Below are 23,960 nucleotides of genomic sequence, written 5' to 3'. Positions count from 1 at the left end.
CATCTGGGCGCTGCTGACTCGAGAGGTGTGAGCCACTTAGCTGGTACCGCCTCTGTGATGTCCTGACACATGCTCTGCACCCCTTTCATGCCCTGTAGCTGAATGCTCTGAAGCTCCTCTGACAAGCCTGAGAGTTGTAGCCAGTCACCTAAAGTGCGTGTTGGACCCTCTGCCATGGGACCCCAAGAAACATGAGGCCTACTACCAACCAAGTGTCCTCTTCGAGTGCTAACCATGGGGTTCCAAACAAGGGGCTGTCTCAGGCCCTCCTCCGTGCAAGTAGGCTGGTGTTGCTCCAGGCCTCTCCGCAGTTGCTCCCAGGAGGGGAGCAGATTCACAGCAAAACGGTCCTCTAGTCTCTTGCTCAGGCCAACTCTGTGCATCTTTGTGAAAATCCATCTGGTCGAAGGTCTCCAAGGGCCTCCAACCTGAGGCACTCTAGCACTAAGCCGCTGAACCAAAAACTCCTTCCAGGGCTCCTCCCTTGGAAGCAATCCTCTGACAACAAACTTCTCAAGAAGGGCTCTGCTCTACTGTGCTTGGTCTATGATCCCCAACCCCCCCGAGAACAAGGAAGAGTGATGACCTGCTAGGCCACTATAGCCCGGGCTATCTGAGTGTTGCGCCCTGACCAAAGGAAATTCCTGATCAGCCTCTCTACCTCGCTGATGCAAGAACTCGAAAAGATCCAACAAGATGTGATGTACCACATAGTAGCCAACAACACCTGGTTGGACGCTATAACTTTGCCTGCCAGAGAAAGTCGTGTGGAGCTCCAATGTAACAGCTTCCTTCTGATGGACAGGAGGAGGGGAGCAATCTGCTGCTCAGGAGACAAGTCCAAGCCAACCTGACAGGCCAAGTATCGAATTGCAGTCCTTGGGGGAATCCATCTGAAATCCTCACTTGGCAGCCAATCAGGCGTAGGAGCACTACCAACCGAGAAAGCCACTGTCTTTCTCCAGTTGATCAGTGCGCTTGATGCACAACAAAAAGTCTCAAGAGCCTGCTCACACCTGTGAAGGTTGGCATCCTGGCCCTCCCAAGTACAAAGCTGAGTCGTTTGCAAACTCAACATCCAGTAGCTCGTCGCCCCGAATAGGGAGCGCTAAGCCACGTAGACCAACCTACTGTGAAACCAAAAATCTGCTCATCACCTCAACATAGAACAATAAGAGGAAGGGGGACAAGAGGGCAGCCTAGTCTGACCGAACGTGTGAGCGGATCTTTCTGCCACAAAGATTGTTTGATGAATAGCAACTATGATGAACCATTTCTGGTGAATAAAGAAAAATAATCGCTCAGCTTGTTTGCATTTTCTTTTTTTTATTATGTTGAAATTTTATTGCTGCAGGAAATGCCCAGCTTTCATAAAAGCTCATTTGAGGGTGCTATGGATTCAATTCGGACTATTGCAGCTACGCATCTCTGGCAGGTAATGTTGATGCCTTGCTTCTTTTGTGCTACATCTTTGATCTTTAATTAACTGCAGGAGGTGGGGTGAACATTTAGCTGAACTTGCTTTGTAGCTGGTAGTGGTTCATGCAGATTTAATGGGTCATCTGAAAGCACTAAAGGACTACTTTCTACTTGCCAAAGGAGATTTTTTTCAGGTCAGCGAATAGAATATTGAAAAAGCAAGTTTTGATATGTTGGCTGCCCGCATTTTTATGTACAAGGAGTATTGATTACAAGATAAAGTCAAAATGTTGGTATGACAGTCAAAACGTATGTCCATGGCTGGCTTTGACCTAAAAACTACAGAACAGAATTGGCTGTGGAGCACAGTGCTCACATATAGTAATGAATTACTTTTTTGCAAAGCCACCTTATGGGAAATATACTCTGTTCTTTCTTTGGATTGGGACTTTAGCTCTTGTGGCTGTTGGAGAGCTGCCAACAATGTAGAACTTACAGGTGAGGACTTCTCGTGTGCACCTGAAACTGTTGCTCTCGGCATTGGCCCACCTTTTCCATCAAGCACCAGACCAGAGTTATGCATGGGCTTGTGCAATGCATGAAAATGCAGGAGTGAACCTTCGTAAGTCAAACTGTTTACTTTCTATTTGAGCCTTGAAAGAGAGAGGATCCAAATCATCACTAAGTGGTTGATTGAGCTTATGCAATGCATTAAGATGCAAGACAGGGCCCTCTCAAGGTAACTGTTTACTTTTTGATAGAGCTTTCAACAGCCTCAAGGCCACAACTATAAATAGAACCCAGTCTCTTCCTTTTTACAAGAAACATATGCCATTATTATTTAGACACATGCCAAAGCTCAATCCAATAGAAAGAGTAGATAAATTTATCAACGAGTGGTTGGAGATAGAGCCATAAAAGAATGTGTATCTTGAAGGGGCTTTACTCAATTCCATTTGTTTCCCATATGGGGGACTTTGCACTCTGATCCTTTGCTATACTGTCTATTCCGCACCCAATCTTTGTTTCTGCAGTTTTGAGGTGTTTTACTTGATTATTTCTTCTTTTGTGCTTCAGTGTTTTCTAGAGGAGAGTAGATCATTGATGCGGTTACCTCCACGCCCAGCCACAGCAGAGGCTGATCTTAAAATTCCTTTTCAGCAGGTAAACATCATTGCTAGGCTACATGGTTTGACTAGCAACGAGATTCTTATAATAATCATATCATTTTGAGGTTCACGTTCGTGAATTTTCAAGCTATGTCAATGCAGGCTGCAGTAAAGACCCTGGGTGATGATGACAGATACTTCTCTAGAGTGTCCTTGAAGTATGTCTCATCTAGATTATATTCAATTAAGGCATCTAGATCTTACGTTCTTTATGAAAACTGCATTTGAAATTCTGGAGATTTTTTGTCTGTTGAAGATTTGAACATGTGAATTTATTCAGGTTGCCGTCTTCAACAGGGGGAGCCTCACAAGGAGAGATTTTGAGGCCAAGGTCTAGCGCAGAAGGGAGCATAGGCCTTCTGACCAGCCATGGAGATAATTCGAATAAATTTAACGATGGCTGGGACTCCATAGCATTGGAATATAGCATTGAATGGCCTCTGCAGTTACTTTTCACTAAAGAAATTTTGGCAAAGTAAGGACTTGCACCTCTTTTGAATCGTGTCAAGGATTTCTTGCAGTCATGTTGAAGCTTTTTTATTTTTAGTACCACAAATCCACATTATGTGGCATTCCATAGATGCAGGAAGAATTCCTTGAGTTCAATTGTTCAGGTTTAAATGTGATTGTTCTTTATGGTAAATGTTTCTTTGGTGTCATAAATTTTATCCATGACCTTTAACCATGAATATTATTGCGAAGGCACCCTTTGGTCAAACTATACATACAGAACAGAACCATTTATCTCAACTTTTATTCTTGAGCATTAAATTACACAATATTCACACTAATTCTTCCTGTATTAGGGGACAAAGGAGTTAATGTTAAATTGTGTGCAGCTCTCCAATCCAGTCAGAGGGCAGTGCTGCATGTACAAATGTCACCTGACCAGTGAACTTGTTCATAACTATTTCTCCAATTTTGACTTCTGATCACTTTGTAGGTATTGTCGAGTATTTCAATATTTGCTACGCTTGAAACGGATACAGCTTGAATTAGAGAAGTCTTGGGCAGAGGCGATGCAACAGGATCGAGCAGAATCTGCTAGGCAGCGCAGGGATTCAGAAAACAGTGTTTCTGCGACCCAGCGCCAGCAACAACGAATGCCTATGTGGAGAATTCGACAACACATGACGTACCTGATTACGAACTTACAGTTTTATATTCAGGTATGCCATTTTGACCTGCGGCTGCTTTCTGGATTATTCTTTGCTTTTCTATCCTACATTAATGCTGTGAATACCATAAAGTTTCCACATTCTTTGTCTGCCTCACGTTGCTATGAACGGGACAAGGCAGTTCAAAACTCTCTCAATAAGATTTCATCATTTGAGGAGACATCACTTTATTGTTGGTTCTGATGGTCATTGCACATGGCCTTAGGTTGATGTTATTGAGTCTCAGTGGAATCTTTTACAAGAAAGGGTTCAAGCATCCAAGGATTTTACCGAGTTAGTCAGATTCCACCAAGAGTGAGTAACCTTTGTTTTGCTCTGGAGGCTAATTGTTTTCTCTTGAGGCACAGTACTGGACATTAAAAAAATTTTATCGGCTTTTTTTTTTGAAAGGTACTTGACGGCTCTAATTTCCCAGTCATTTCTAGATATTGGATCTGTCTCAAGGATATTAGACAGCATTATCAAACTTTGCCTTAGGCTCTGCCGGTTAATTGAGAATCAAGATGGCTCTCCAAATTATGTGGATCTGGACCAGATTTCAGAGGTCGGTTTTGCTTGAGAATTGTGCTTGTGATCAGTAAAGAATTGGGTGCATCTTAAAAGCCTGCCTAGATCTGAACAAATGCATTATAAGTGATGATTTTTAGGTGAAGCAATTGAAGGCTTTGACAGAAAACTGCTTGTGGTTTTAAGTTTCGATCCTTGATTGGATTTACATGGTTGTTTTGTGTCGCAGGAATTCAATAAAAAATCTAACTCGCTCTATACAATTCTCCGGAGTAGCAAACTTGCTGGTAGTCAACGCGCACCGTTCTTAAGGCAGTTCTTACTGCGCCTTAACTACAACTCTTTCTTTGAGGTATGATTGTATCAAATGTACAAAGTATGTTTGGAAGTCATTTCAAGAGTTGATTTAGTGGGTTGTACACTTTGTGCGTGTCAAAACAGGCCACTGCAAGAGGAGCCCTGAACGTTGTGCGGCCGCGACCTCTTCCTGGTGCCCTTACACAAAGCTAACATGGTCTGGCTCTGAATGTAAAGAGGTGTTCAACAAAAAGAGAGATGGGTGCACAAATCTTATCTAAATGTTTTTTGACCCTGCCAAAGGGTTCCAATAGTTTGTAATATTTTAATGCGCTCATGTGAAACATTAAAAGCTTTTTATGTTATAGGAGGTCTTCACCTTGTTTGGGCCAGATAGAAAGGCTTCCTTTTTCAATGTAAGAAGCAGTCCTATGGTGGTGGAGGGAGGTATGTCTTGAACTTGTATAATGGGCCAGTTATGGAGATGGTGGTTGGAAAGCCTATCATTCTTGACGGGGAATGTGTAGATTGGAATGGGAAGTATCCAAGAAGGGGCCTTGTAATCTAGCTACACATCGAACGCTATTCATGGATTGTATGGTTGTAGGTAAAGTCTGGTTTGCCTCACCCTCTTTCTGGTCAGTCTGACATTGCTCCATTTGTTTAGTCCTTCATAGTTAAATGTTCAACAATCCTAACAACATGGCTTTGTTCTGCAATTGGCGGTTTGAAAGTATTTCCTTGCTTTGATAATGCAGGTAATTTGTGTATATGACTACAAAGAAGCAATTGGTCTCTCTCTCTCTCTCTCTCTCTCTCTCTCTCTCTCTCTCTCAGCGGCTAGGGCCAATCTCAAGAGGGAGAGGGGGCATGAGTTCAAGCCCCGGATCCGAAAATGTCGGAATCTTTTGCATTCCTTAGATAATCCATTTGTCAAGAGCGACCATGAGTTGTTGATCCCACCTCCTTTTGACCTCCCAAAAGGAGGTGTCAATTAGTGATAGGGACACATGGTGGAAGCAAATTTGAATAGTCAAAGCAACAATGATGACATAAGTTGGGACTTTTTTTTTTTGTGGCTCGAGGGCCAAGGGGTCGAGAACAAAGTGTCACACACACACACGCGCACATAGAGAGAGAGAGAGAGAGAGAGAGAGAGAGAGAAGAGAGAGAGAGAATCTTTTAACTTCGTAGGAACAATTTTAAGAGACCTTAAAGATCTGTCTGACAAGTCTCAAACTCAAGACTTGGAGAGAGAGAGAGAGAGAGAGAGAGAGAGAGAGAGAGCGTTGTAGGAAACTATCTCAAGAGACCGTAAAGATCTATCTAACGAGCAAGTTGAATTTGAGACGTGTTATTCAAGAGGGAACGGGCATAACCAATCTACCACACTTGGGTGATAGTAAGGTTATACCATTTTCCTCTTTTTATTAGCACACATGCCCGAGAAGAAGAGAGTTTTAACGTCGTAGCAAACTATCCCATGAGACCTTAAAGATGTAGCCGACGAAGAGAGTTGAACTCAAGACCTGTTATTCAAGAGGGAAATGACATAACCAATCTACCACACTTGGGTGATATAAAGGTTAAACCATTTTCTCTTTTTATCGCTCGCACGCACGTGTGCACATACTTGAAAAGAAGAGAGTTTTAACGTCGTAGGAAACTATCCCAAAGATTTATCCGACGAGGAGACTTGAACTCAAGACTTGTTATTCAAGAGGGAAATGGGATAACCAATCTACCACACTTGGGTGATTTCCGTCAAGGCTCATGCACATTTCTTCAAAGACACCAGTTGACATGTCCATATGAGTTGAAGAGAGAAGTAAGACATTTTCTCAAGCTAACACAAGAAATTGAAAAAGAAACAACTCTCTCTCATTGCAATAATCAAGAAATTGAAGTGTTACACGATGGTCATGTTGAATTGGACATGCCATAGGTTCCCATGCCAAATTTGGATGCAACTCCATGTTCACACAAATGACAATGGAACTTTTACATCGTTCATAGGAAACGTGTAGAATAAAAAAGTACATAGTGCATGACTATCAAGTCAATGCCACGGGCATCTAGGTCTTTAAGTTGGAAGTGTAAAACTCATGCTTGTGAAAAGAAGTCATATCCTTGCATTGTAGCTAAATAATCTTAATGCTCTTGTAATTAGATTCAAAAACGTGTTTAGTTGATTTAGAATATAACTCATTCTACATTAGTTATTGCTTCATATTTGTGTCACAATGGATATGTGTTTGATACTTTGGTTGCTTCAGCTATGCTTTATGGGGTCCAGGTTTGGGGACCATCTGTGAATCATGACAGTTGGAGGAGCATGGAGAGACCCTTGGTATTTATGATATCCCGGATGATTAGAGCCAAGGCCTCCGTACCACATGCAATTATTCGAGCGGAGGTAACCGCCCCTCCTATAGAGATTGAGGCTCTTACCAGATCAGTGTCCTTTACGCAGTCTATGGGATACACATAGAGGCAGATATACTAGATTAGCTCTTGAGTCCTCTAGACAGTTAGCGATGTAGGGAGATACATCATGTTGGTATGCGCAGATGAACTCATGGTTTCAGAGGCATGGTTTCAGCATGGATAGATTGCCTCCTTTTCGATATTCCCTAGATGCACCCTCCCTGCCAGTCACACGGACGGAGATTACTAAACTCATTCGTCAGGATCTAATGCAGTTGGACACCAGGAGGACGTGGGTAGAGTCGATGCAGGAGTTGGGCACGAAGTTGGCTTTCTATAAAGAGCATCTTCTCCAACTCTCGGGAGATGGGTTTGTGATTCGTCCGAGCTACATGGACACTCATTTATCTCATGGTCTGCGATGTGCTATTGGTCAAATTCGCACATCCTCACACCAACTAGAGATTGAGACAGGTAGATTTAGAGGGATACCACCGGAGTCTAGGATATGCCAACTATGCGATAGAGAGCCAGAGACAGAGCTACACTACATATGCCACTGCACTGTGTATCATGAGATACGAGGGCGCTTCCATTGCTTATTCAGGGAGGGTTTTGGACCCCTAGATAAAGTCATGAGGTATCAGGATCAGAGATGCCTTGGCTTATATCTACTTGAGCTACACCGACATACAGATAGTCTGTTGAGGAGACATGGAGTACGACAATCACAGAGATAGATCACAGACTTCTTTGGATCGAGGGAGCCAGGAGACCAACCACGAGCACAGGGTGGTATCCACATTCATACCAGAGGCACCCTCATTGACAGGGCGACTGAGCTCGGGAGATCGAGACGACCACGACCGAGACACAGGGGCACATTCCATCGACGGAGACTCCAGCAGAGGATGAGATGCATTCTAGTACGACACCTAGAGTGTCATTGAGGGCATATTCTACATTTTCACATTTCACATTTCATTTTCAGTTTTCACATTCAGTACTTTTTGTACTTGTACTTCAGACATTGTATTAGATTCACCACTTTGTATCTGATGGTCTCATAGGTCATTTTGGCCTTTTATATCATTTCATCATTTCATTTCTCTCTCTCTCTCTCTCTCTCTCTCTCTCTCTCTCTTTTCAAATAGATCATTGAGGTCTCTTGAGATTGTTTGTGTAATGCTTAAATCTCTCTCCCTCTCTCTCTATGTGTGTTTATTAATTCTTTTTTATCCATGCTTTGTTTTGTGCAAAGATCAATTATAGTTGTAGTAGCCTTGCATTTGTAGAGCCTTGGTGGATACTTAAGGTGCATAGCTTGTAATAATGTATGCTATTGGTTCACAACCTCACCTCACGTTCTCTCACATCTAACCCTTGGGCTTACTATTCTCTCAAAAAAATGGTATGACAACGAAGCCCTGAGACAACTTAACGATCACATCGTCTACCTATTAACAACCCCACCTTTGCCTCTCTCTTTTGTACCATCATCCATAGAGATGCCCTCGTCCTCGTTGAACAATGCACTTTTATCCTCGCATCGCTCTCCAAACCCTTCAAACCTTGCCAATCTACTTTTTTTCAAACCCTCTCTAGTCTCGTGCCTTATTTGTTCTCGTAATGGCTACCTCTTTGAAAATGCTTTCAAATGACACTCTCCTCTTACAACCCAAAAATAACATCTCAAATATCCCTCTTCATAATCAAGGACCTTCGTAAAATTTATGTTTTTCCATTTAGTTCTCTGCTTTTTGGCTTTCTAAAAGAAGCCTTAGTGTTGTGTTGGGTTAGGCAGACTTTCATTGTTTTCAGTGCCATGATGGAGACTTATTTTCAATGTTATTTTCATTTTAAAATATTAAATGAATCTTCCTTTTTCAGCTTTCATTTCACATCCTTATACGGCTTGACTTCACTTGTTTTTGCTTGTAACATTGCAAGCCTTTTTTTAAAAAGCTAAGGGTATACATTTTTAGCCTCACTAACATTTTCTTTGATACCTTAATTTTGATAGAGTACGAATCTTACATAGGTCTCTTTCATCAAATTGTTTTTAGAATGCCAGGTGACCCTTCACCTTGTTACCTTTTATGTAAACTCCCTCTACTCTAGTATCCCCATGGACCAAGGATTCCATCCTCTTAACATTTGCAACCACTTTTACCTTTCAAAAACTAACTTCATCACCTCTTATGTAAACTCCCTCTACTCTAGTATCCCCATGGACCAAGGATTCCATCCTCTTAACATTTGTAACCACTTTTAGCTTTCAAAAACTAACTTCATCACCTCTGATGTAAACTCCCTCTACTCTAGTATCCCCATGGACCAAGGATTCCATCCTCTTAACATTTGCAACCACTTTTACCTTTCAAAAACTAATTTCATCACCTCTCTTGTTACCCTCATCCTTACAAAACACTACATCAAATTTAAAGACAAGATATTGAAAAAAAAACAAAGGTACAACTATGGGACTGTAGTATATGCGTGATAGTTTCCTACGATGTTAAAAAACTCTTCTTCTCGAGGTGTATGTGCGCGCTAATAAAAAGAGGAAAATGGTATAACCTTTCTATCACCCAAGTGTGGTAGATTGGTTATGCAATTTCCCTCTTGAATAATAGGTATTCAACTCAACTCTCCTCGTTGGCTAGATCTTTAAGGTCTCTTGGGATAGTTTCCTACGGCGTTAAAACTCTCTTCTTCTTGGGTGTGTGTGCTGATAAAGAGAGGAAAATGATATAACCTTTCGATCACCCAAGTGTGGTAGATTGGCTATGCCATTTCCCTCTTAAATAACAGGTCTTGAGTTCAACTCTCCTTGTCGGCTAGATCTTTAAGGTCTCTTGGGATAGTTTTCTATGACGTTAAAAAAATCTTCTTGTAGGGTGTGTGTGTGTGTGCGTGCGCTAATAAAAAGAGGAAAATGGTATAATCTTTCTATCACCAAAGTGTGGTACATTGGTTATGCCATTTCCCTCTTGAATAGCAAGTCTTGAGTTCAACTCTCCTCGTCGGCTAGATCTTTAAGATCTCTTGGGATAGTTTCCTACGGCGTTAAAACTCTCTACTTCTTCTTCTTCTTCTTTTGCTACCTAGAATCCCAATCTCCCTACCTCAAAGACTCGAACTTGGCATACTATAAAATATATATTGATGATGCCTTTGGAGTATGGATAGGTCCACTAGAGTCCTCAACAATCGATCTCAACACCTATGCTCGACCCTTACTTGACCACATCAAAATTATCCTCCATTTCTAGCAATGAAGCTACTATCCTAAACATACACTTCTACATCACTTCTACAAGGGACCCAAATTTGTAGCTTAAGGTATCCTAGACTCAAAGTGTTACCAGAAACCTTTTTGCACTATATATTATGGATCTCATGGCACCCAACACACCAAAAAATTGCATTCATCAAATCAGAACTTAAACGATACATTTCGAGAGAAAGCTCATTTGAGAATTACCTACACACTTGGAACCTCTTCTTCATAAGAAAAAGAGGATATCCTAGAGAGGTTCTCCTTAGAGTCAATATCCTATCTAGAAAGGGATGCCCTCCTAAACAAAACCTTCAGCAAACACCCCCCCCCCCCACCCCCCCCCCCCCCCCCCCCCCCCCCCCCCCCCAAAAAAAAAAAAAACCCACAATCATCTTCAAAATACTTTTTATCCCTAGAACCAAAAACTCAACCCCACCCTCTCCCACTTGGAAAAGCCTATCACTTGTTGGAACATTGGACAAAATTTACCCTAATACAAGATAATGCGAAACTCACCCTCCCTTGTTCTTTTCGCTCACTTTACATGGTGATTTTGGAGTTCTGCTAGATTCTGCACCCTACCATATTCTCCACCGGAGAAGGAACATCACTCTTACTTTTTCACTTACTCCCTATTCCACTTTTTGGATGGACCACCGACTTTTTGATAACCACTGACTTTTTGCCCAATCTTCTTCCCCCATGTTCTAGTGGGTGACACACACCCCATCCAATGAGTTTTTCCCAACACCTTTCCCACCTAGAGTTAACCATCCCAATGAACACCTTGTATCTAGATTATATCTAGTCAATTATTTTTTTGCCTAACCCAACATAAAACCTAATATAGGTAAGGTTCCTTGCAATTGTTTATATAAAACATATCTCCCTCCCCCCTCTCTCTTTCAAACCTCCTTGCTTCACACTCTCAGCTTAACTAAAACCCTTCCCTTTTTAAAACTCACTAAAGTTTCTCCTCTCTCATACCAAATGTAGCGCGGATAATGTGTCAGGTTCTCTACAGTGGGTGGTCCTCAGTGCAATGTGCGTGACAATCTCACTCAAACAAACTGAAAAGAAAAGAAACAATAGACATCAACTGAGCTCACAAAGACACAACAACAAACCAGAACATATGACTCGACTATCTCAAAGAACTGATATAGACTCTGGTGTGGCAACACACTCAGCTCCAGCCCAGGACTCACAGATACAATGGGGGTGTCGAGGCTCAGATGTGCCGGGATGGTGAAGACATGCTCTTTGTATAGACTCGCTCTAGACGACTATGTCCAGATAAACCTGACCAAAACACTACTACCATATATACAACCATAAAGAGCCACCAACGGTTCATAAATGACAGCACCTAAGTCTATCCCGACTGGATGGCGGTGGTGACCTGGCCACGATGTCCACTAAACCACCATATCCTTGCCACGTGTCGCTGCCCAGCGAGTCCGTCTAGTGTGAACCGACCAGACCAAAGACCAACTGTAAAGTCCAAACTGTACTAACTGTCCTGTGAAAGTGACACTGTAGCCTGCTACAGGTTTCCCGCCACAAGATCGCTTCCCGTCCCGGAGAGCGCAACTGAAGAACTGAAAGATCGGCAATCTACTGTTGGTGGTCGAATAATGCAGGAGGAGGAGGAGGCTGGTAGAAAGGTAGGTAAGGAGATGCAGGCCATGCGTATGGTGGGGGGTAGTGGCCATGAGGAGGGTACATTGGATATGAAGTGGCCACCCCATGAGCAGCAATAGACTGAGTAGGGTGAGTAGTGGAGCAGGTGCAATCCCAGGAAAAGACTGAGTAGGCTGAGAAGGTGGGACAGGTGGAAACCCAGGAAAAGACTGAGTAGGCTGAGATGGTGGAACAGTTGGTTGGAATCCAGGGAAGTTGTAGAAGTGCTGAGGGAAAGAGGTGGACTGGGAGGGGGAGGCCATAGAGGGTCCATGAAATTGTGATGAAGCCGATCCTGCTGGATTAGACTCCATAGTGGTAGGATTTGTTTTCTCTACTACTTGAGAATCCCTGAATGGGCTTTGGAAATATCCGTCTGTATCTGTGTTGCCATAACAGGAACTTGCGTAGAAACCTGGACTGTAGCTGTAGCTGTAGATGTCTGTGAAATGGATACAGCTTGGTATTTGGCACATGAGGGACACACTGTATGTACCACAGGAGAGAGGTCCTGAACTGCGGCCATATCATTTGCCTCTTTTAATTGTATTTTTTGAGTGCGGACAATATGTTTGAGGTCCACTACCTGTTGAGTGAGGACCTTTATGTGATCTTGAGCCGTAGCAATTAACATGTCCCTATCCATCGCTCGTTGAAGATGGCTGCGCACTTCCCTTTGCATAATGTCATAGGCAGCGCGATGCAGACCGTTGGCACCTTGCAATGAGAGGGCTGCATCCATAATCGTGGAAATGGCTCTTCTGTCCGCATCTAAAAGTATGTCGGCTTGAGGCGCAAAATTGGCGTACATGTCAGGTTTCCCAGATCTAGGTGTCCCAGAGCTAGATGCCCCTGCAGTATCCCTAGGTGCCCCTGCACTAAGAGTAGTACGTGGTGCTGCCGACACAACTGGAGGTTGTGTTTTGGTGCCTGCAACACTACTCACAAGAGGTGGTGTGAAAGTAGAGGTGGTCACAGAAGTAGTCATGCCCAATCTTGGTGTTGCAGTATTGACGTCAGAGATTTTGACCTTCGATCCAGAGAAGGGTAACGTTGCTAGCTGCTCAGTCGAATCCTTTATTACTTTTTCCCTCTTGCTCAAGGTGCCTTTCCCTTTGGCCATTTTGGAATGGCCTTGTTCTTATTCTTTGGCTTCATCTTGCAAGGTGAGAATAGCGGTTGCATCTGCCTTTTGCTGCATAATTTGCACTACCTAATACATAATAGGGACTGCATAACAATTGAACCTCTCCGCTTTCCCTTTACGTTGAGTCCAAAATCGCTTTGCCCTGTCCTGTAGCTCTTTAAACAGTAGATGGTGAAACGGATACGGCAGGCAGTGGTAGAGAAAAAAAAAAGCATCGCATATTCCTGGAGAACCTAGAGAAGATGGAACTACTGCTCTTTCCGGTGCGCGCAGTAAAACATAATACTATAAAATTAAATACAGGCTAACTCCTGTGATAGTTTGCATGTGAGTGCAGCAATAGTTCCTGGCACGCATTTGCAGTGTCTTCTAGGGAGAGATTCGAGAAGGTTTTGGTGGCGGGCAAAGGTGGAAGCACATTCGATATTCCCATAGCCTGTCCGATATCCTCCACTGTAAGTGTAATTCCATTTAGCTTTGGAAAAGTAAGAAAGAGGGCACTTATCTTGGCACTGGAGATTGTGCAGAGGACAAATCGGCTTGAGCCAAATTTTGGAGACCCAAGTGTATCATTTGCTCCTGAGAGAACACATCTTTGAGTGCCGGGTTCGGCGCTTACAAATGATAGATCATTAGTAAGGGTACCTTCGAGATTGCACCAGAAGGGCGAGGCACCTGGAGAGTGGTGACCTTGCCCAACAGTGACTGATTGGGGTGAATCTTCCTCATAAGATTCTCTTGAAAGTTGCTCTAAACTAGGAGTATAGTCTGATTTATTGTCAGAGCTATCCCTAGAGGAGACGGAGGACTCTTCCTTGGACTGTAGGTGCTGCTCTCGATTCCTAGTACGAACCATCTTGATACAATATACCCGAGAATCTGCAACTGATGAATTATTTAAAACCTGCACTGAGAGATAGGACGCCGGAGAGAGAGAGGAACGCCTGGAGATGGATGAGGAACGCCCGGCGATGGCCAGAGATGTTGGCGATGGAAACTGACTGAAGGGAGACCCTGTGCTTGAATTTATAGACCTTTCTGATTTTTCTTTTTGCTTTTCGGTGGGTAGTGCTTTTCGCAGAGAAAATTAAAGCATTTTAATTTTTTCTTTAGGTGGTGGAAGCCACGGGCAAGGGCGATGGGAAGAGGGCGAGGGCGAGGGCGAGGAGATAGAGGAGGGCGTGAGGCGAGGGCGAGGGGAGGTTCAAGGGTGAGGAGATAGGGGGAGGGTGAGGGCGAGGGCGAGGGCAAGGAGATAGGGGGAGGGCGAGAGGCAAGGGCGAGGGGAGGGGGTAAGGGCGAGGGCGAGGAGATAGGGGGAGGGCGAGAGGTGAGGGCGAGGGGCGAGGGTTTAGAGGAGAGAGCAAGGGAGAGGGTGAGGGGAGAGGGTAAGGGCAAGGGCGAGGAGATAGGGGGAAGGCGAGAGGCGAGGGCGATGGCGATGGGAGAGGGTAAGGGCGAGGGGCGAGGGTTGAGAGGAGAGGGCAAGGGCAAGGGTTGGTGGCAAGGGCCAGGGCAGCAAGGCTTCAGGGCGGGGTCACATGGATCTTTTCGAGGCAATCAAAAGCAAAGCAAGTGAGTGAGAGGACATCAGAAGCACCAAACAGGCAAAGGGACTAGCAAAGCAAGAGGAAGGAAGATTCCCAAAATCGAAGATCATTTAACCCCTCTGAAAGAGTTCGTGGTAGATAAAACGCGAAAAGTAAAATTGCTAGTGAACATGGCGGGGAACATGGTACCTTCATAAATACCCAATTCAAGAACACTAAGGCTTATATGCATAGCAAAAGAACTTAGTTTCACTTGAGATGTTATAGATCAAGAGAATTTTGTGCTTTGCAAAAGGGCATGAGTCAAGTTGAGATAGTGGGTAGGTTAAGCCCAAGACTAGAATCATTCCTACAGACAAAAGAAGGGTTACATAGGATACAGACAGAGAGTGGAGGAGAGGGTTTTTCCAATTCTAGAAACAAGCCCATTGAACGCAACAAAGTCAGCAGAAGGAGAGGTGTATAAGGAGAGGGTGTATGAGATAGGATGAAAAAGAACAAAAGGGATGTCGAAGATAGTGATCCAGAAGATATTTAAGGGTTCCAGATCGGCGAAGATCAACACTTGATTTTAGACGGTTGATCGTTAGCTTAAGCATGATAGCATTTGATCCTAGATCCATTGACTAAAGGCAGCGGAACTCCTTCGAGGGTGGCTAATTGTACAGCTCTGTGGGGTAGATTCTCCATCACCTTATATGATCCTTGCTATGCCGGGACCAACTTCTTTGATTTTTTCAGATACTTAGCTTGATAAAGTAGCACCAGGGCTCCTTGCCTTATTTGTGGCTTTCTGAATTGGCGATCATGCCAGGCTTTGCGAGGAAGCTACTCTGCTTCCAGAGCCAGAGAAGACAAACTTCAGGTTTCATCCAGAAGGAAAAGACAAGAGACAGATGCCGACCCCAAATCTCCATTGGCACGCAGACTGCCGACTCGCAGAGATCTTGAGTTGAATTCGAAGGGTGCTATCACTTCCAAACCGAAAGGTAATTGAAATGGGGTGTGATTGGTTGTGGCTTTGAAAGAAGTTCGATATGCCCAAAGGGTGCCGTTGATAGCTTGAGCCCAAGTCGAAGGATGAAGATGACATGCATTCCACAGAATTGCTATCAGAACCTTATTAGTGCTCTCGGCCTGTTGCCCGTTTGCTCTAGGGTAATAGGAACAAGATTTTCGGTGAGAAATCTTGTAGTTGGCAAGCAAGGTTGAAATCGTTTCATTCACAAAGTGACTACCCCTATCACTGGTGATTTCCAAGGGACATCCAAACCTGCACAAAGAATTTTCGTAGAGAAACTTGGCTACCGTAGTGCCAGTGCAATCCGTTGTTGCCAGTACCTCTGCCCACTTTGTTGCATAATCTGTAGCCACTAAGACATACTTCCGATTGCCTGGTTGGGCGGAGGGAGTAATTGGAACTACAAAATCAATGCCCCATCTCTCAAATGGCTACCATGCCATAGAGACCTGCAGAGGAAGGTTTGACTGCTTGCTTGGTTTAGGACCACAGCGCTGACATACATCACATACTTTTACATAGGCAATTGCATCCCGAAAAATATAGGGCCACCATAAGCCACAGTGAAGAATCTTCTGGGCAGTAATATGACCAGGGTAATGGCCACTAGTGGGACCACTGTGGGCATCCTCCAAAATATACTCGACTTCATGAGGGGAGACACACCGCCTTAGAACACCATCCTGCCTTGACTTGTATAGTTGGCCCCCAATCAGAGTGAATGGCCTAGAATTCAACAACAGTCGTCTCTTCTGCAGTGGAGAAGCATTCTCTGGGTACACGCCGGTAGAAAGCAAATGCAAAACATCGCCGTACCATTCCGAAGTGGTATCCACCTTAAAGAGACTGCTATCTGGAAAGTCGTCAGCAACCCCCGTTGCTTCTTCACTCGTGTGAATGCGAGAGAGGTGGTTGGCAAGTACATGATGTTTGTCGGGCCTGAGTAGCACTTCGAAATCAAATTCTTGAAATAAGAGTAGCCATATCCATACTCGACCTGCAACTTGCGGCTTGTTGAGTAGATAGCGCAGGGCATGGTGATCAGTAATAACTGTGAAGTGGACCCCTAATGAATAATGCCGAAATTTTTGCAGAGCATACACGATAGTCAAACCTTCCCTTTCTGTGGTGCTATAGTTGTGCTCTGCGTGGTGAGTCGACAACTTGCATAGTGAACATGGTGATCCAGGTTGTACTCCTTACTAGGCTGAGTCAGCACAGCCCCCACGGCTAGTTGGCTGGCATCAGTATGCACATGAAAAGGGAGAGATCAATTTGGAGCTACTAGTATAGGTGCTTCAGTGAGGCGTTTTTTGAGGTATGCAAAAGCTTCAGCCTCTGCATTCGACCATTGAAAGGGAACAATAGCACTGGTTAGGCGGGTTAGGGGTTGAGCCACCTGTACATATATGCATATAAACCGGCGATGATAGCCTGTATGGCCTACAAAGCTCTGCACCTCTTTTGGGCTGATGGGAGGTGGTAACTTTAAGATTGCCACAATTTTCTCTGGGTCAGGCGCTAAGCCTTTAGCAGACACCACATGGCCTAGAAGTGTGCCTTCAGTGACCAAAAAATGACATTTGTTAGGATTTAGCTTTAGGCGCGCCTCTCTGCATCGGAGGAAGACATCAGAGAGCTGAGTGAGGTGTTTCTCTAGATTTTCCACTGGGGTTGAACATTGAGCACCTGAGAAGGTCGAAAAATTGTCCATGAAGATGCGAAGATGATCTGTAAGCAGAGGACAAAAGATGAGATATACCGCCCGATTGAAAGAAGGTGGAGCGTTTTTCAACCCAAAAGACATTCTAGTGTAAATAAAAATACCCCAGGGAGTCACAAAGGCCGTTTTCAGCTGATCACCTGGATGGATGCCCAACTGATTGTATCCACTAAATCCATCCATGAAACTATACAATACATGCCCTGCTACATCTTCAAGCACACGCTTAGTGAAAGGTGTGGGGAAACCATATGGGATAGTTACCTTATTCAGAGCGCGGTAATCTACGCACACACGGATTTTATTGGACTGCTTCTTAGGAGCTATCACCATGGGTGATAACCACTCAGAGTGCTCCACAGGTACAATGATCCTTGCCTCTTGCATTTTTTCTAACTCTGACTTGACCGCCTCAGCATACTTCGGGTTGAGCTTGTAAGCTCGGCCTCTTACAGGCTTAGCCCCTTCAACCAGAGGTATAGTGTAGGCACCCAATTCTGGTGGGATCCCCTCCAAATCCTTGTAGGACCAAACAAAAACATCTTTAAAAGAGTGTGACTACCTGATTGAGTAACGCGGGATGCTCCCATAACCAAGCTACTAAGAGGACGTGTTGAGGGTTGTCAAGATCTCCCAGGTTGATTTCTTTGACCAGGTCAGGAGGTGTAGCTGGAGAGAGTGCTTCTGAAGATGAGAAGTGAGCTGCCTCTTGGAGCTTCGAGACATCATGTGCTGGTGTTTGATCGATTGGAAACTCCACATACTCTTCTTGTAACCATCCTGGTGGAAGCTCCTCGAAGGGTAAATCTTCAGACCCAGACATAACAGAGTGCTTTTGAAGGGGCGGGGCGTCCGACCTAGGAGATGTTAGAGGAAGGGGGAGATCTTTGGCGAGTTCATGCACGAGATTTCTTCCTCCTTCGGTGATGTGTTATAGGTTCCCCGAGGCCAAGGGCTTCCATAGGAGGATCGTTTGAATCATAAGAATTTGGGCCTGACACACTTACTTCTTCGACTGGACTACTGTGTGTTGTAGGACTTGGGACATTTGTGTCCGCCTGAGAAGTTGGGAAAGAGAGTGTTACAGACACATGTGAGTTTTGAATAGAGACCACATAGCATGGCATCGATGTGGTAGCTTCCAACCACTGTAGCAGGTCCTCGTCAGATTCGTCAGGTGGGATGGGCTGCTCAGGGTTGGGGTTGGATTGTACTGACAATGAGCTGTGATGAGCCACTGGATCCATCCCTCCTTCGAGCCGAATTGGTTGCATTTGGGAGCCAGGAGTATGTATCCACATGGCGTCGTTTCCCCAATCATGAAGTGCCTTAGTATGCCGCAACCATGGTCTACCAATCAGCATAGGAAATCCTCCCTCCACCTGAGGAAATTGACCACCACAAAATCCAAGCTAAATGTGAAGTCGTACCCTCAGAGGCACCTTCTCTACTATGCCCACAAGGTAGACTGTCCTCTGGTCTGCCAATAATAGTGAATGGAGCAGGGCGGGTAGGCTGCAGACATAAGGTCTACATAGTAAATTCTGGCATTAGATTGATTCCAAATCCACCATCCACTATGACGCCTGAGAATTGATGCCCAAGAATAGATATAGTGAGACGAGGACTTTTGTAGTCAGTGAGGGGAGCAATTGGATATGAAATCATGTAGGACTCCAAGGGATGCACAGGTAGGTGCCCGCCACTAGGCCCTGTACCAGGGTATAGAGACTGAATTATTGAGAGGGTGTCACTTCTGAGGGTTGCATCTAGCCGGAGCATCTCATAAAGGGACACTTGTTGAAAGGTGGTCTTCAAGATTGCTTCCGCTATGGGCTTAGCTCCTACAATCTGGGCCTCCTCGAAAACTTTGACCTGTTGCAAGTTAGCCACTGCTGCCAGGAAGGCTCCATCAATGTCCGAAAGCATAGAGATTGGCCTATTCTTTTCACCACTTAAGGGTTCGACAGTTTGATCAGGTTGCAGAAGTGATGGACGAGATGGTCCTGTTGGCAAGCTTAAACCCAGGGCTGCTCTTTGTGCCCGAGTGAGCAGGCCAGTGGGGGCTCTGCCACTTGTTGTGGCCGAACTGTATGTGTAGCAGGTGTTGGCTGAGGGGTGGGGTGGTGTTCACTATGATTAGATTGATCTTCGGGAATGTGAACTCTTGTTGGTTTTGATTCGGGCCTGAAGATGAGGATGCCCTTTGCTTGGACAATCCTTACTGTAGTGGTCCTTAGACTCTGGACAATGTCTGCAAGGAGGAGACCCTTCAGGTAAAGGACACTTACTTTGGTAATGCCCATATTCACCGCATCTGTAGCATAAGATTGGCCGATTAGACGGACGAAACGGGGGACGAGGTGGACGCTGCTCTTGTTGCTGCATGGAGCTATAGGCTGAGGTGTAGAAGCTTTGGAGAACTGAGGGAGTACTAGCATGATAAAAGCTGGGAGATGCAAAATTGTTGTGCATACCTTGCTGCATAGGAGGTGTTGTCACTAGAGGTGGCAACGGGTTTTGATGGCCATAGGGTGAGACCATGTTGGATGCAGGTGCTAGCCCTTGTTGGAGAGAAGGACCTAGACTTTTTTGTATTTGCCGCAATCCTTTGATATAGTAACAATCCTTGTCTTCGTGCCCAGATTTTTCGCAGAAGTGGCAATAAGCCCAAAGGGGATAGTCCTATGGAGGATGTCCTGGAGAGCAACAAGAGCTGCACCATACCATAGCTTTAGTCTCCTGCTGAGACTGAAGCTCTTCTAGCTCTCTCTTGATTTGATCCAAAGCCTCAAGATGCGATGGTTTTTCTTGTCTAAGAGAGATTGATTTCTCTTCTTGGAGAGCGCGTTGTAGTTTTAGGGCTTCAATTTCTGTGCGCAAAGAAGTCAATGGATCAGCAGGACTAATTTCTGAGAACACAGAGGGAGTTTCTATGTGAGGGGAGTAGTTGAACAGCTTCCTAGCCCCCTCTATCCTAGTAGCAGCTGTGATGAATTTCTCAGACTGGTGTCGGGTCGGAGGCTCTCGTGGAGTTTTTGCTGAGAGGTTTTGGGGAGCGCCTTCTCCACCCACTTCTTAACCATGAATTCACCGGGTTGCTGGGGAAGCTTGGCAACCAGAGACTTGGTTTTAGTCATAAGCTCTGCAAAAGTCTCCTCTGGTTGGAGCACCATGTTGGCCAACTCATCCAACACTTTCTCTTGGTAGTCACCTCTCCTGGAAGCTGCACAAAACTATTGTCTTAAGGATGTCCAAGTTGCAAAATGGTTCTCTGCAAACTGGCTATACCATTTGTCTGCTAAGCCGTCCAAGGTGAATGGAAAAAGTACCAAATAAGCATCTTCTCTGTTAAGACCATGACCCCTATAGAGAGATACAAACCTCCTTGCATGGTCGTCAGCATCTTCTGAAGAAAGTCCTTTGAAGGTGGGGAACTTGATGTTTACCTTGGCCAACACACTAGCCAATGCCTCCATGGCTCCTTGCTGAGCATGTTGCTCAATAGCCTGGTGTAGCAGAATAGGAGAGAGCTTTATTGGAGAAGGTGATTTGGAAGATGTGGAACCCGAGGAAGGAATGGGGGATGTCATATGTGGAGGTAAGGGTGATGAGGTTAATGGACTTCTACTAGGTACCAAAGGTCGTCTTCTGTTATAGTACTTCAGAGGGCTCAGTAGTGCGCTTTGACGCTCGACTGACCGCCTTGTATGTGTCATGCAGTGACCACCAATCCAACCAAGCTTTGGGCAAGAATAACCTTAACTGTGGGCTGAACAACATAGGTCTAGACCAGGACAAGTGAGGATAGTGGCTAGACCACCTGCAAGTGAGGATAGTGACTAGACCACCTGGTCCAAGACCAGTGACTAGACCACCTGGTCCAAGACCAGTGACTAGACCACCTAGCTAGACCAGGACGAGGAGGACTCGACCAAGGCGAGGAGGACTGGACCAGGACTAGCAGGGACTAGACTAGGACCCGGGACGAGGACGAGGACGAGGACTGGTCGGACCAGGGCGAGAGAGGACCAGACTAGCAGACTATCTACACAATGCAAGCAAGTGGGCGAAGCTAAGTAACAACCAACTAGCTTCACGATTTGTATCTCAACAAAGAGTGAGACTTCATTTGAGGTCCCATCGTGATCGCCAAAATGAGAGCACCTGTAGCACGGATAATGTGTCGTGCTCTCTACAGTGGGTGGTCCTTAGTGCAATGTGCACGACAATCTCACTCAAACAGACTGAAAAGAAAAGAAACAATAGACATCAACTGAGCTCACAAAGACACAACAGTAGACCAGAACATATGACTCGACTATCTCAAGGAACTGATACAGACTCTTGCGTGGCAGCACACTCAGCTCCAGCCCAGGACTCACAGGTACGATGGGGGTGTCGAGGCTCAGATGTGCCGGGATGGTGAAGACGTGCTCTGTGTATAGACTCACTCTAGACGACTACGTCCAGATAAACCTGACCAAAACACTACTACCATATATACAACCATAAAGAGCCACCAACGGCTCATAAATGACAGAACCTAAGTCTATCCCCATTGGGTGGTGGTGATGACCTGGCCACGATGTCCACTAAACCACCGTATCCCTGCCACGTGTCGCTGCCCAGCGAGTCCGTCTAGTGTGAACCGACAAGACCAAAGACCAACTGTAAAGTCCAAACTGTACTAACTGTCCTGTGAAAGTGACAATGTAGCATGCTACACCAACCCATTAAATGGCTCACCCTTTCCCTTTCACACAGTAAAAGTCTATAAGTTGCGACATTTTAACTTTCACACAATAAAAGATAGAGGTTCCCACAATTCAAATTTAAATTTCTAAAATCTTGGCTCCCTCCAAAAACTTGCACCCACTACTCCCCTATTTAAACACCCACTACTCCCCTCTCAAATTTCTTTTCCCTGCCTAGAAGGCAACACCACTGATGAGCTCTTAAAAGAATAAAATGTCTATAATTATTTTCAACCTGTAACTCACACCCTTAACCACCATACCCCCCCACTTTGAAGTGTTACACATGCTTGGCTTTTAAAGTTTAATTAAGCACAACATACCATGAGGTTATGGATTTTTTTTTCTTCAATGACCTATATGAGAACAATTGGTCTCACATCGATTAACTCAAGGCATGTTGGAATGCCATCAAGAGGTTGGTAGCCCATTCAAATCGTTCCCTCATTACATGCTCTCTAATTACTTACTTGTAATGATACATTTATATGCATGTGAAGCAAAAAATTCCGATCCACTATATCTTCCTAGTGTTGTGCATCATGATGCTATCACACATGGACTTCTTTGCTTCTTTCCACGTTGGTATTAGCATGGCTTCCTCCAAAGATCTTGGATCTGTTATAAAGCCCATCATTTCATCCATTAGAGCCATGTTGATGGTGTGTGGAGGCCTTATCAACTTCTTAGTTCTCTTGGATGTTCACAAACCATTTACTGCTACTTTGAAAGTTGCAATGTGAGGATTTCAATCATTAGCAAGCTAAAGAGCCCACTTTGGAATTGGATTATTTTTTATATGCAATCATAGGGTGGGTAGTCTCACCTACACTATCTTCATCAAACAACTCCTTCTCCTCAATTTTTGGTCTTTGGTGTAGTACATTGTGATACTGCTTTGTTTGATGAAACAATAGGTGTACCTATTTTCTTCACTAAATATAGTTCTTCTTCAAACACCACACTTGTTTGTATCTTCTTTGCCTCGAAAACATCAAGTCTCTATGTCTTAGAATCGTCACTAGATCAGTTGGATACAATGCAAGTACATTCGTATACTTTCGGCCAAATACAATGGCCTTTCTACTAATTTTTTGAAAATATATGAATGTGCCTCCAATATCCAATTGATATTGAGGGTTTTTGATACATTTGATAAAGGACTTCACTTTCTCCCCTTCAACAAGCTTTTCAATATCAAGGTGATTTTCCATATTTTTAATTGTGGCCTAATTTTGGGCCACATAATGCTGAGCCAATATGGTCCAATCATCATGTGCTTTAGTATTGTGTTTAACCAAACTAAGTACATAACTATTTACACAAGCGAAAATGGTGCACAAAGCATCTTCATTTTTTCTCTTCTATACATACAGGGGGGTTGTGCTAGTAGGAGGAATTTTTGAACTATAATGAAAAGGATTATTAATGAAGCGTAGTTAGTGCTATCGAGTTTGATGTTCCACGAAGGGCTGACAAAGAATGAGCAGTGGTGTAGCAATATAAATAAAAACATTTGAAGAAGATGCTGGTAAAGTAGAAAGAAGTAGACTACAATCCATTTGAAAAATATTTCTAGTATGGGTTTCATGAAGTAGACTACAAGCCATCTACAAAATATTTCTTGTTTGTGCTATCTAGTACGTGGGCGTAATTTTGGAATTGGATTTTTTAGGGTGAATCTTAGAAGATTGTAGAAGGTGGGAACTATCTCCTAGAGATACCTTGCATGGGGCTTTACTTGAATGAGTTACCTAGTGGAGCAACGATTGATTACCTGACTATGCGATCGATCAGAC

General features: G+C 44.3%; 1 protein-coding gene across 2 annotated transcripts in view; it reads left to right on the top strand.

Annotated features, from left to right (window-relative positions):
- GCP4 (GAMMA-TUBULIN COMPLEX PROTEIN 4) overlaps positions 1–5,340 on the top strand; it is a 102,429-nt gene extending 97,089 nt beyond the window's left edge. Inside the window, exons 7-17 of one of the 2 annotated variants that reach the window (XR_015188698.1) lie at positions 1,355–1,435; positions 1,530–1,613; positions 2,497–2,583; positions 2,691–2,746; positions 2,869–3,063; positions 3,532–3,757; positions 3,972–4,060; positions 4,157–4,310; positions 4,503–4,625; positions 4,715–5,017; positions 5,098–5,340. Coding sequence is in view for 1 of the 2 variants with exons in the window: in XM_086516633.1 (XP_086372759.1) it covers positions 1,355–1,435; positions 1,530–1,613; positions 2,497–2,583; positions 2,691–2,746; positions 2,869–3,063; positions 3,532–3,757; positions 3,972–4,060; positions 4,157–4,310; positions 4,503–4,625; positions 4,715–4,783 (1,164 nt within the window). In the remaining variant the exon portion in view is untranslated. Of the gene's footprint in view, positions 1–1,354; positions 1,436–1,529; positions 1,614–2,496; positions 2,584–2,690; positions 2,747–2,868; positions 3,064–3,531; positions 3,758–3,971; positions 4,061–4,156; positions 4,311–4,502; positions 4,626–4,714 lie in introns of both variants that reach the window. The other variant, XM_086516633.1, reaches the window with a different exon arrangement.
- The last annotated feature ends 18,620 nt before the right edge of the window (positions 5,341–23,960 follow it).

The sequence above is a fragment of the Adiantum capillus-veneris genome, chromosome 7 (assembly GCF_014529385.1).
Source record: "Adiantum capillus-veneris isolate H3 chromosome 7, ASM1452938v2, whole genome shotgun sequence".
Taxonomy (NCBI): domain Eukaryota; kingdom Viridiplantae; phylum Streptophyta; class Polypodiopsida; order Polypodiales; family Pteridaceae; genus Adiantum; species Adiantum capillus-veneris.
This window is presented reverse-complemented; position numbering and strand designations above follow the sequence as displayed.